Source organism: Panthera onca, chromosome C2, assembly GCF_046562875.1.
Source record: "Panthera onca isolate mPanOnc1 chromosome C2, mPanOnc1 haplotype 2, whole genome shotgun sequence".
NCBI classification, from domain to species: domain Eukaryota; kingdom Metazoa; phylum Chordata; class Mammalia; order Carnivora; family Felidae; genus Panthera; species Panthera onca.
In genome coordinates, this window is record NC_138347.1 from 13,045,827 (window position 1) to 13,058,451 (window position 12,625).

A 12,625-nucleotide genomic window follows, 5' to 3' on the forward strand; every position below is an offset into this window, starting at 1 on the left:
CAAGAGCTTCCCTTGGCAATCCGGTGTTCCTCGGCCCGTAGATGCATCACTATGATCTCTGCCTTCAGCCTCACACGGCGCCCTCCCTGTGTCTCTGTCTGCAAATCCCACCCCCCCATTATAAACGTGTCTGTCATACTGGATTTTATGACCCCGTTTTCACTTGATTACCTCCATAAAGACCTTCTCTCCAAATAACGTCACATTCTGACACACTGGGGTTAGGACTCCAGCATATCTATTGGGAAGCGAACACAATTCAATCTGTGGCATTTGGTTACCCACCCGCTTATAATTTTCCAGCGGTCTCTCACCACCTTTAGGGAAAAACCCAAACTCTTTCCCACACTTCCCCACCCCACAACCTTCTCACATCCTGTTCCCTGTGTCCAGGGCCTTCCTCCCTTAACACTCCTTCTTCCCAGAGTTCAGCCCTTCTCATCCTGAGGATTTGGCTTTGAGGTTTTCTTGGCTAGAGGCCTCCCCCATCCCATTCGATACCTCCCACCCACCTCTCCACAGCAGTCACCACACCCAGCTTATAGCTTTTATAAAAACTGTCTGCCCCACTAGAATGTAAACCCCACAATAAGCAGCACAACAAAATAGAAGCAAAAGCAGGAGAGGGTGGCAATTTAAGGCAAACTCTAGAGTCAAACCACCTTGATCAAATCCCAGCTCTACACCTAGTGGCAGTGCTACCTGGGCAAGTGCCTAAGACTCTTAGTGCCTCAGTTTCCTCATCCATAAAGTGGGATAACAGAACATTCCCTTGGAGGGTTGCTAGGCATGTGAGACGAGTTAATACTTGTGAGGCCCTTAGAACACTGCCTGTCACTCAACTGGAGGTACACGAGCATGAATAATAATCTTTGCAGGAACAGGGACCGACCAAGGCCCTTCGGCTCACCCCTGCGCGCTCAGAATCCAGCACAGTGCCTGGCTCAACAAATATTTGCCAAACGAACAAATTTCTGGTAAGCTCTGTGTTGCTCACGTGACTTCTTTTTGTTTTCTAAGCTTTATCAGCAGCTTCTAAAGGGGCCTAATTTACACCATCCCTGCGAACCAGACTTGCGTCATGTGGCCTCATCCCCTAGAGAACGTCCCAGGTCGGCTAGCCCAGACTTGCTCTGGGGAAACCTGGTTGATAAGAAATAAAACAAGGCCCTTCGTGGCTAAACAAGGGTGAGAATCTCCACCCCAGCTCCCCACCACGGGGCACCGGAACACGGACTCGTGAGCTCGCAGCTGCTAGTCTATGTAGAGACCCCACAACCCACTGAAAGACCAACATCTCTGCGGGGGGTGTTCCTAGTTATCAAAGACTTTCCCATACGTCACTCTGTGGCACCAGGACTAAGAATGAGGCCCGATCAGAGCTTTTCAGGAGACCTTAAGCTACACATCACCTTCTTGCGGCGGGGGGAGGCAACTAAGCGGAGGTTAGCAAAGAAATGTCCAGCTGCTCCAGACAGCCCCCCCAGAAGCCACGGTAGAGGAGGGGAAGGGAGTGTTTTGGGTCAAGAGAGACACAAAACAGGTGGCAGCAGACCAGGTCCCTTGACTCCAATCATGGGGCCCCGAGACTGAGAAACAGAGCACCCGTGACCGTTACATGCGGACTCCTTTCCCAAGTCAAGGGACTTGGCAGGTGGGGCGGGCACAGGGTCTGAGCTTACACCTGACCTCACACGGTGCTGCCTTTTGCCGCCGTGCTTTTCAGTCTCCCTCGGATTTCCCCAGACGGGAGAAATGATTTACTCCCAACCTATGGTCCGCACGAGGGGACGAGAGGTCCCGTGCAGGTGATGCAGGCCCGGGAGCTCCCCTCCAGCTCTGACGGCCCACCAGGCTCCCTCCTTCTACCAACACTTCTAGACTGTGAGGAGCCACCGCCTTCACCAGTCATGGAGTGGAAAGGTCCCCCTTTGTAGGCTGAGCCTCGTCGTCATGACAACTCGTGATGACGCTTCTCCTTCAGTCCCCGGGAGAGCAGGACACCAGGCTGTAAACTGTCACCTGCTCTCCAACCGCCGACTTCTCTTCCCCTGTGGTCATGATGCCTCCCACCCCCTCCAGTTACATGACGCCTCGAAACCTCCTGGTCTTTCAGGCTCCCTATTCCGCACAGCCTTTATCGTGCGGGTACACAAACCATCCCTTGCGTAGCTCTCCGTTTAGCAAAAGTGAGTTCCCTACCTATTGAGGAGAGAAGGTGATTATAGACTCACACATGTATATTCATCCACTAATAAATACTTACCGAGGGCAGATTATGTGCCAGACATGTGTGAAAATTCTTAAGCATTGAAAAGGACCAAGAATGGATTCCATCTCAAGTGTGGACTCTGATTCATTGGCAGTGCGTCCTGACAGCCGTGTTGAGAAGGATTCTAAGGCCCTTTATTCTGGGCACAGAATAAAGAGTCTGTGAATTTGCAATGCCGGCCAAACGACCCGGCCGGCCAGACGACCCGGCCAAACGACCTCGAAGAGAAAGCTTCTCTGCCAGGGTTTCTTGCCACCATTCCCATCCCCCTGACAGCCCCTGCCCGGCCCCCTGCAGGGGGTCATCAGCACACACAGAGCATGCTCTCCATCTACAGCCCTGCCCACACCTCCTCTTGAGACGTCAGGAAAGTAACCGGGGGCTCAGGCTTCTGTGCAAGGAGCCCCGAGTGCAAAGTCCACCCCAGCACTTACACACGCACTGCCAGGCCTCTCTCCCATCTGGGTCAAATGACCTCTGAGCACTTGGCCTGCCCAGGAATGGAAGCGGACTCCACAGTGCCTTGTGGCCAGCTGTGCCCAGAGCCCAGGGGATCCTGTGGTCCTCAGAATCTCATGCTGGGCTCTGGTTCCCCTCACCTCCAACTGGAGCCTCCTGACCTCCCTTGACTTCCAGAACCTTGTACTGGGTCACATTCCTCTGTTTGCTTCCTCTGCCAACTATAGCCCCTGACCCTATAGCTTCTGTTCTCCAGGATGAAATGCCTGTCCCTCCCTTAGCCGCCTTCCTTTCCTTCCTTTCTCTGGCCGGGCTCCGTGCCATCGGCCTACAGTGCAGGGGGTCCTGGGAGGTGAGCTGTGACTGCAGGGCGAGCACCAGGGAAGCAGGGAGCAGGAAACCGACGAGACACCAGAGGCTCAAGGCCAGCCTGCAAGAGGCTGGGGGGGGGGGGGGGGGGGGGTCTGCCCAGGGGAAGTCGCATCCCAGAAAAGAAGAGGGAAAGAAAACGAGAGGACAGGACCAGAAAGAATTCCTGGCTAAAAGAACAGTGCACACAAGGGACAGGAAACAGCTAGAGAATGGATGGCGGGGGGGGGGGGGGGGGGGGGAGGGAGACAGAGAGAGAGTATAGCTTCCAATGAGGCAATGGGGCCATGTTCAGAATTCAGTACTTTGAGACCCTGAAGTCCTCGGTTCAAATGTCAGCTCCACTACTTAGTTAACCCTATGACCCTAAGAAATGTTATTAATCTCTCTTGTGATAAGCTTCCTCTTCCGTAAAATGGGGATAAGAGAGAGTAACGGTTTCACTGGGTTAGCATGAAAATGAAGTGGCACGGTGCCTGCCGTGTGCCAGGCATGTAGCAAACGTTAGCTCATTTCCAATCTGGACAAGGGAAGTGTAGTGAGGGTGGAGAGAAGTAGGAGGCGTCCAGAAATGTACTGGATCAACGCACCCTTGCTTCGATTAGCCCCTCTCACCTCCAGCTTCCCTCTTACTCGGGAGCCCACTCTCTGTTTACAGCCCAGCTCCTCTTGATAAGGAATTTAGTCCCCACCCCAGACTCCAGCACCCGGTATGGTTCCCTGCACCATTCACGCATGATGACGAGAGGCTTGCTCGGCATGGGGACCCCAAGGGACCTGGATTCAGGAACCAGAGCCCCTGTAGCAATTCGTCCCTTCAAGGTTGACGGACTTTGCCCCAGTGGCCCACACCGGGTGAGACGCTGGCGAAGCCGACCAATAATGGACCCGTCTCCGTTCAGTGTCCTTCCCGACTGGGGAGACAGACAATAAAATGATAGGCTGTGATGGGTGAGAGGGACTTGGGACTTGAGAGGGCGAGGAGACAGAGTCGTGGGGGGCCTCCCGACAGGGAACCCGAGATGGTCTCTGCAGTGGTGGCACTGGATCAAAACGGTCACATGGGAACAGACGGGCCATTTGAAGAGCCGGGAAATGATATTCCACGCAAAGGAAATGGCAAGTGCAAAGCCCAGAGGTGGGAAAGATGAAACAGAGGCTAGCATCCCTGAAGAACCGTGAGCAGAGGGTAGGGTAGGAGGTGGAGAGGCAGGAGCGTGGGCCAGGCAGGGGCTATTTTCTTCTGGTGCTGATGGAAAGCTAAGGGGCGATTTTAAGCAGGGGAAGGATGTGAGTGACTCATAAAACCAGATCGTGAGTTCTGTGGGTTCAGGACTTGGTTTTCTTGTCTCCCCAGCGACGGAATGAATTTTGGTAAAAGCCTCTCCGGTGGTCTATGGAGAACAGACCAGAAGGAACAGAGCGGGAAAGCTGCCCCCCGCCCCCAAAATCACCAAGTATCTATCTGAGAGCCTGGAATAGAACACGTCCTCATCAAATACTCAAAGGTTATGGGGCGCCTGGGGGGCGCAGTCGGTTAAGCGTCCGACTTCAGCCAGGTCACGATCTCGCGGTCCGTGAGTTCGAGCCCCGCGTCGGGCTCTGGGCTGATGGCTCGGAGCCTGGAGCCTGTTTCCGATTCTGTGTCTCCCTCTCTCTCTGCCCCTCCCCCGTTCATGCTCTGTCTCTCTCTGTCCCAAAAATAAATAAAAAACGTTGAAAAAAAAAAAATTAAAAAAAAAAATACTCAAAGGTTATTTTGTAAGAAATGGAGAGTAAAGACGACCAGAGAGAGCATCCCCTTTTATAAGCGCCATAACTCACATGGACCAGACATCGATTTTGGGGCCATATTTCTTCCTGGCAAGAAGTTCGGGGGCGGCATAGGCTGGACTGCCACACTGCGTGCTGAACGGGTCCGAGTGGCCCAGGATCCCAGCACAGTTGCTCAAACCAAAATCTGCAAAGAGAGGAAGACAAAACCAGCTCTGAATGAGAAAACCGTGAAAAAGAAGAAAAAAAAAAACAACCCAAAAAACCAACAAAAAAAACCAGGGGGCAGCAGGAAAGGAAATATTCTCTCAGGCTAACACATCATTTAGCATCCCCGAAGGGAAACCAGCAGGGGCAGACGCTCATCGCCGGATATGGGTCTTAAGACTGGAAACCGTTTCTATCAGGCCTCACTATAAAATCCAGCTAGAGCTGAAAGTATGTTGAACCAAAACATATTTTCATCAAACCTTGGAAATGAGTCATCCAGGAAAAAGAAAGGCTTCGCTTTCTAGGACTGGGGCGGGAAGAGAGAACGAACAGAGGCCTTGGAGGCAGCAATCTGGCTTCCCAGTGGCCACGTGGGGAAAAAAGCTGAAGAAAGATCCATTTTCCCTTGCTGGGGTCAGAGTCACCCCAAGTGACACGCGATCCCACCATTTAGAGTTGACTTGTTCAGTTCAATGTTTTCATTTCATGCAAGTCCCTTAAAAATGCTCCCTGTGCATGTGGCAACGTATGGGGATTTAAAGAGGGAAAAAAATACACACCCAATGATTTAGAAACGCTAAGTGTTGGCTGGAAAACTAACGCCAGGAAGACAGCAATGAAAACTGAACTAAGCGACATCATAGCACTGCCTTGTTCCCGGATGATTACGGCAAACGGGAAAAACACAGAAGAGGCCGCTGCGTCCAAAGCTATGCTGCGTCCAAAGCCTTTTGTTTCGTGTTCACTTTTTTGAGCCTAAGAATATGGCAACTGACAGGTAATCAGAGCTGTCTCGGTCCTCATCTGATACCTTCCCTGAATCTTTGCTGATCCCAGAGTTAAGATGATGACTTAGGGGCCCCTGGGTGGTTCTGTCGGTTGGGCATCTGACTCTCGATTTCCGCTCAGGTCTCACGGTTTATAGTTTGAGCCCCCCATTGGGCTCTGCACTGACAGCACGGAGCCTGCCTGAGATTCTCTCGCTTCCTCTCTCTGCCCCTCCCCCCTACTCGCATTCACTCTTTCTCTGAAAATAAACTTACTAAAAAAAAAAAAAAAAAAAAAAAAAGATCATGGCTTCTCTTTGAACTTCAATGTAAATATTATGGTTCTAGTTCCCCAAACAGGAGATTCTGTCCACAGGGCTCAGTGGCCAGGACTGTCTCCACGTCTCGAACAAAACCCTGTACTTTCTCAACTGGCAGGACTTCTATCTGATTTCACTACTGTGTTTTCTCCTTGACCAACGTGTCTCCACCTGCAAAGCACATGACCGCTGTAATAGCTCAGGAAAAGAGGAACACGGGATGCGGTGTGAAGTAACCATGAGGCCATGAAGTGACTCACACCATGGGTCAAAGTGCACCACCAGAAACTCTCCCAACAGTCACTGGCTTAGGCTGTATAATGACAGAGCGTTCCCAAAGAGAACCCCGTCCCCCCGCCGCCACAGGCAGAGCTCAGAAAACTCTTGAAGGCCCTGGGCTTGAAGATGAAGACCCAGAATCTACCCAGGGATGGATGTGGACACCTTTAACTCTTCCTTTGTTTTTGTTTTTTATGATTCTATCTTTTTATCTCATAACTTCCCTTTGCTACCTACCCCCACCCGGCCCCCATTTCCTTCCCCCCCAGCCCAGCCCACACCAGTAGGTTCCCCCATAACCTGCCCAAGAAGGCCCCTTCCAGAGCCACAGGACTCTTGGCTTCCCACCGTAGGAGACCTCTGTACAAGAGGATCTGAGGGCCCCTATTCTCAGACCTCACCCTGTAGTATCACCGACACGGGAAAAAAAGGGAGGGGGGTATTTTTGTAAGAGGAAAAGTCATAGCGTGCTTGAAATTGGACGGTGGCTTAAACGCTCTGGGTTTGCAAATCAACCTAAAGGAATTTTAATAAAACAACAAATGCGTAAAGAGCACCATGGAATAAAGATTGTATTGTTCAGGGCAACATTTTAAGGGATGTTTCACAAACAGTCATGTGAGAAGGTCCAATCTCCTAGGAGTCCCATAAAATCTATCTCTAGATTTCTGACATGAAACCAAAAGACTCCGTGTCTAATCTCAATGGGGTTCCGCTAACAGCAAAGGACCTGCCTCATTCAGGTCACTGAAGCCTCCACTGCGGTCTGTAAAGAATTGCTTGATCCCAAGAGGGCAGGGAGAAGATAGAGAGCAGGTCACCCCCGCCCGCCCCCCCCCCCCCCCCCCACCCTTTGCTCCCAGGCAAGCTCGAGAACACAGTGTCTTGCCGGGTCTGGAGGAATGTTTCAAGAAGATAAATTAGCAGAGGATCTGGTGAGTGGAGGAGATAAAATCTGCATTTTAAATGACTTAGTGTTGACCTAGCCAGAAGGGTTTCATTTAAAATATATTACAGAGAAATAACCGGCCCTTTTCACACTCATAAGGCTAATTATTAAAATTTTACGCATATGCCTAGAATAAGAATTGAGAAACTAGAGAGAAGTCCGCCTTGCAGTATGTCACATGGGTCTGCCTCAAGTTAGATCTGGCAAACATACATAAGCGAAACATCTTCAGTTTTCTGAAGGCTCCAAAATGAGTCTCACAAAACGCCCAAGTGAACGCTGCGGTGCAAAACTGTTCTCAGCTGGGGCTCTCCCATTACCACCTAAACCATCAGACATCAGACTGTTTTTGTGGAAAGAAAAAAAAAAAAATCTCGATGAAATCAGATCTTTCTCCCAGTTAGCTCCAGTTCATTTGAAACGCAGCTTTAAGTACATTTATTTAAACCAAATTATTTCAAAGAAAGGAAACTATTAAGGGGAAATGGAAATAACTGTAATCCATCTTTGAAAAACAACCAGGTAATTCCTTTGAAGAAAAGGTTCAAGAGCTTTCAACTTGCAAAACGACAGTTATAGAAACATTTGATCCAAATGGCCCAAGCTGGGGGGGGGAGGGGGTGGAGAGGGAAGGGGATTGGGGGGGGGCAAGAAAACGTATGAGACACTGGGCCTTCCTTCCCTCCAGCACCCCCCACCCCCAGTTATTGCCTTTGTGACTGACCCATAGGGAAAAAACGAGAAAATGTAGATATTGGTAAACACAAGGCAATGCCCAGTTGCCCTTGGCGGGGGGCGGGGTACTATAATGTCTGTTTTGATTACAAATGTGAGATAAGGCTTTTGGTTTACGCTGCTGCTCACGACAGAACCAGGAGCCACATAAAAGTGCAGATAATGGGAAATCCAGTGATCAGAGCCTCCTTTCCAGCAGTTTTGGAAAACTGTGGTTTCTGACTCCCAGTTTCTGACAGAACCCACTTCAGTCCTGGCTTGGGTGCCCGAATCAGCTGCCAAGCTGAGCGGTGAGGACTTGGAGGCATTTGAACAAAAGGGTCCCTGGAATCTAAAGAGCCACCAGCCCACTCTCCTCAAGGGGAACCGTGGGCTCTCATTTAGGCACATCATGTTCCTCTTACTTCTACAGGTCCACTCTAAGAGGGGTTTGTTACCGGGCCAATCTGTGAACTACTTATAAACCTATCCCACTGGGTACAGAGATTGGTTCTTCCAGAATCTTCTGAGCAAACTTCCACCCAATTAAAATTTCTGCGCTTTTCAACACTGTTCATTCCACAGTACATTTCTAGTTTTAGACATGATGAGCTAGGGCTATCGCTTGGGGAGAAAGAGAGAGCAAGCCCAGAAGGGGAGGGAGGCAAGAGGGAAGGAAAGAAGCTGTAGGTGGCAAACAGCATCACCCCCTGGTGAAAGGCATCGTGCTAGAGCCACCAGCCTCAGTCTGGACGATGCGCGGTGCAAGGGAGTGATTTTAGCTTTTACTATGTAATGTACATCCGGCTTTCACGTGGCCTGTTTCCTTACAATCTGCTGCTGTGAGGGCAACTCCGTCTCTGTCACCTCCACATTTTCTGAAGGCAAGTTACAGGTCAGCCTGCCAGAGAACCTAAAGGATCCGCTTTCCTCCATTCCCCACCACCCCCCGACCAGGTCGGGCCTTTGCTTAATGCCACAGATCCCAGAAACAAGGACCAGAAAGACATCCTACAGACATGTCAACGGCTGTCCTGTTGAACGCTTCCATATTTGGCCCTCAGGACGACTAAAATGTAAGAGCGAAACGATAAGAAAATAATTCTTTGAATTGTCCGTTTTAGAGAATATCATCTTTAAAATCTTTTGGGGGAATAAAAAAAACTGGTATCCCCTTGTTAATTTTCTAACAATCGGTATATTCGTTCGTTAACACCTATCAGTGGTGTTTAATTACCCAGCCAAGGGGTCTGGAGTCCCAGCAGCCCCTTGCCTCTTTACTGGGTTTTGGGAGCCAATTGTGAGTCCAAAGAATCTAACTGGTTATTTGAATGATAACGTTTCGGAGAGTCTAGAAATGGATCTCAGTATTTGCCAAACAAAATTCCTTCTTGGGTACGAAAGTTAAATTCACAACATTCTATTGATCCTTCTCTTTCCTCCTAATATAAAGCCTTTTTCAGGCTATTGAGATGGAAGAAATTACTTGCACTTGAGGTGGGAAAGGAAAGAAAGAGCGGAACAGATGATGGCGCTAACATCTGGGTGTAAAAATGATGCCATGAGACTTTTGCCAAGAGCAATCATACAGGCAAACAAAAACGGAATTCTTCTAACAAATGAGTCATGGAGTGAACTCACTTATGGACCCTGAATTATGAACCAATTATGACTCACTCTATCCTGGAACTTCCTTATGATTACCTTCCTTCTAAATTATCCCTCTATGGGGACTTCTCTCTGCACAACCACCAATGTACAATGGGGCTTCAATAAAGATTATAATAAAAACAGAAGGTTAGTTGGGGTTCCCTTTGATTTCAGCACCCCAGTATTCACTGAAAAGTGAATTAAGCCATGGCTAAGCTAGGAGGAGTACTTCTGAACTAAATAGCATTTTTCACTGTTTTAAAGAAGTTTTATGTTTAAAAGAAGTTTTAAATTTATGTTTAATCCAAACAAAAATAGCCCCTCTAAAAGTTCAGATCTATCTGAAGTTATACAAAGCTGATGTCTGAATAATCCCAAGAACACATAACCAACAAATACTTATTTGTAGCTGTGAAATTCATCTTATGGTCACATTACAGTATATCTACCTTCCTAATTATGTTCATTATTAAAAGCAATTTTCATTTTCAAAACCATTATTGAATACTGGAGGTAAAGGAGATGATCGAGAGAGTATTATCTGGGATTAGAAATAAACTATGGATACTTTTCAAAGTCAATAACCCAGCAATAAATGAGAATTGACAACACAACACTTAAAGAATAGTCTTGCCATGGGGCTCAGTTGGTTAAGCGTCCGACTTCGGCTCAGGTCATGATCTCGCGGTCCGTGGGTTCGAGCCCCACATCGGGCTCTGTGCTGACAGCTCAGAGCCTGGAGCCTGTTTCAGATTCTGTGTCTCCCTCTTTCTCTGACCCTCCCCTGTTCATGCTCTCTCTCTGTCTCAAAAATAAATAAATGTTAAAAAAAAAAAAATAGTCTTGCCTTAAAAAAAAAAAAAAGTCGTACATGGATGACTGGACTGGGTGGCTCAGCCGGCTGAGCATCCAACTCTTAATTTCGGCTCAGGTCATTATCTCATGGTTCGTGGGGTTCAAGCCCTGTGTCGGACTCTGTGCTGTGTCAGCACAGAGCCTGCTTAGAATTCTCTCTCCCTCTCTCTCTGCCCCTACCCCACTCATGCTCTCTCTCTCTCTCTCTCTCTCTTTAAAAATAAATAAATAAACCGAAAAAAAGATTTTTTTAAAGTCATACCAATCAGCTTGATATTATTGTCTTCATCCAGTAGCAAATTTTCTATCTTCAAGTCCCTGAAATAAACAAAACCACAGCATATTTCAGACAGACATTTGAAATAGTGGAATAACATTTTGCTTCTGAAGGCAAACAAACCGTTTAGAGCCGCTCTGAACCAACCCAAAACGCTCTCTGCCAAAACTCACACAAGCGGTAAGTAAATATTTATAAACATGATATAATTAATTGCCGCAGGCCGAAGAAGCCAAAGGGTTTCAGAAAAGCAGAGAGCACTGAGGGCAGAACACATCATGAGAAGTTTCCGGAAGAAGTGGGATCAAAGCTGAAACTTGGAATTTAAATAGACGGGGTTGGAAGAGAGTGGAAGGCATCATTCAAGACAGGCGCTGCCTGAGCAGAAATACACATGTGGCCACATGTTTGTGAGACAGTGAGTAACACCAGCCTGGGGAAGGAACAGATTTGGGGAAGGTGCTAAATAAATAAATAAATAAATAAATAAATAAATACTGCGGGGCACCTGAGTGGCTCAGTTGGTTGAGCATCTGACTTCAGCTCAGGTCGTGATCTCGCAGTTTGTGAGTTCGAGCCCCGCGTCGGGCTCTGTGCTGACAGCTCAGAGCCTGGAGCCCGCTTCAGATTCTGTGTCTCCCTCTCTCTGCCCCTTCCCTGCTCATGCTCAGTGTCTCTCTGTCTCTCAATAATAAATGAACATTAAAAATAATTTTTTTTAAATGTTGAAAGCTGACATAATTTATCAGTCCTACAAACTCCATGCTTGGAGCCCCAGTGTCATCCACAAATTGGCAGGTAAGAATAATCTGTTTAAGCAGGCAGGTATTGCGGTGGGCAGAAAAATGGACTCCAAAGATGTCAGGGTCCTAATCCCTTATACTATGCTGGAGTAAATGTTAACTGTTACATGCCCAAAGGGAATTAAGTTTGCAAATGGAATGAAGATTGTTAACGGACCGGTGGGTGACTGTGATCATTGACCCTAAGGTGGCTTGAAGAGGGGGAAGGGAGAAGTGTACTCAGGGTCATGCTGAGTGAGAGGTGCCTGCGGTATCTGTGTTAGCTGACTGTAAGCTCCCAGAGGGCAGGGAACATGTCTGCCCCGCTTACCACTGCACCCCCGGTGCCTTTGTACATCCCAGGTACTCAGTAAGTACGAATGAATCTACATTACCAAAGAGATCGTTTTGGATTTTGGAAGAAGAAAATGGAGCAAAAGTATACATGTGGTCATCAAAACCATTGAGGCTGATGATTACAGTCCAAGCATCTTTAAGTTGTAGCCTGTCCACTCAGGCACACCTTGAGTATTAGATATGTAGGAATATTCTTTTACATACACACACACACATGCTCTATTCCACTGTTTTGAAACACACAGCATTCTTGGTCTAGTTTATTTTTCCCACTTTTGAACAGAGTCACAGGCAAAAGAAATCCTTCTTCCTCATATCTCTACCAAAGGAATAGAATAGCAGAGTCATGATAAGCAAAAATGGCAACCGATAATACTACGTCAAAGTCATGAGACAAAAGGGAGCTTTTGCTAGGGCTTTTGGTAAACGGGAAAGCAGTGTCCCATTTAACGGGGACAGTTGCTCACAGCTCAGTCCCAACACCGCCAGCTCATCATTTTCTCCAAGAGAATCTAGCAATCTGGACTTTATCCCAATTTTTAAATGTTGGCAACAAATTCACATTTAAAACAGTAACAGCCACATTGCATAG

The 12,625-nt window shown here is 48.1% G+C and overlaps 1 protein-coding gene across 2 annotated transcripts in view; it reads right to left on the reverse strand.

Moving 5' to 3' along the window:
- The window catches only part of HUNK (hormonally up-regulated Neu-associated kinase), a 110,750-nt gene that overhangs the window by 41,381 nt on the left and 56,744 nt on the right, over nt 1–12,625 (reverse strand). For both annotated transcript variants that reach the window (XM_078452846.2, XM_078452845.2), the window contains exons 3-4: nt 10,880–10,935; nt 4,925–5,060 (exon numbers count right to left, since the gene is read on the reverse strand). In XM_078452846.2, coding sequence (XP_078308972.1) covers nt 4,925–5,060; nt 10,880–10,935 — 192 coding nt within the window. The remainder of the gene's footprint in view (nt 1–4,924; nt 5,061–10,879; nt 10,936–12,625) is intronic.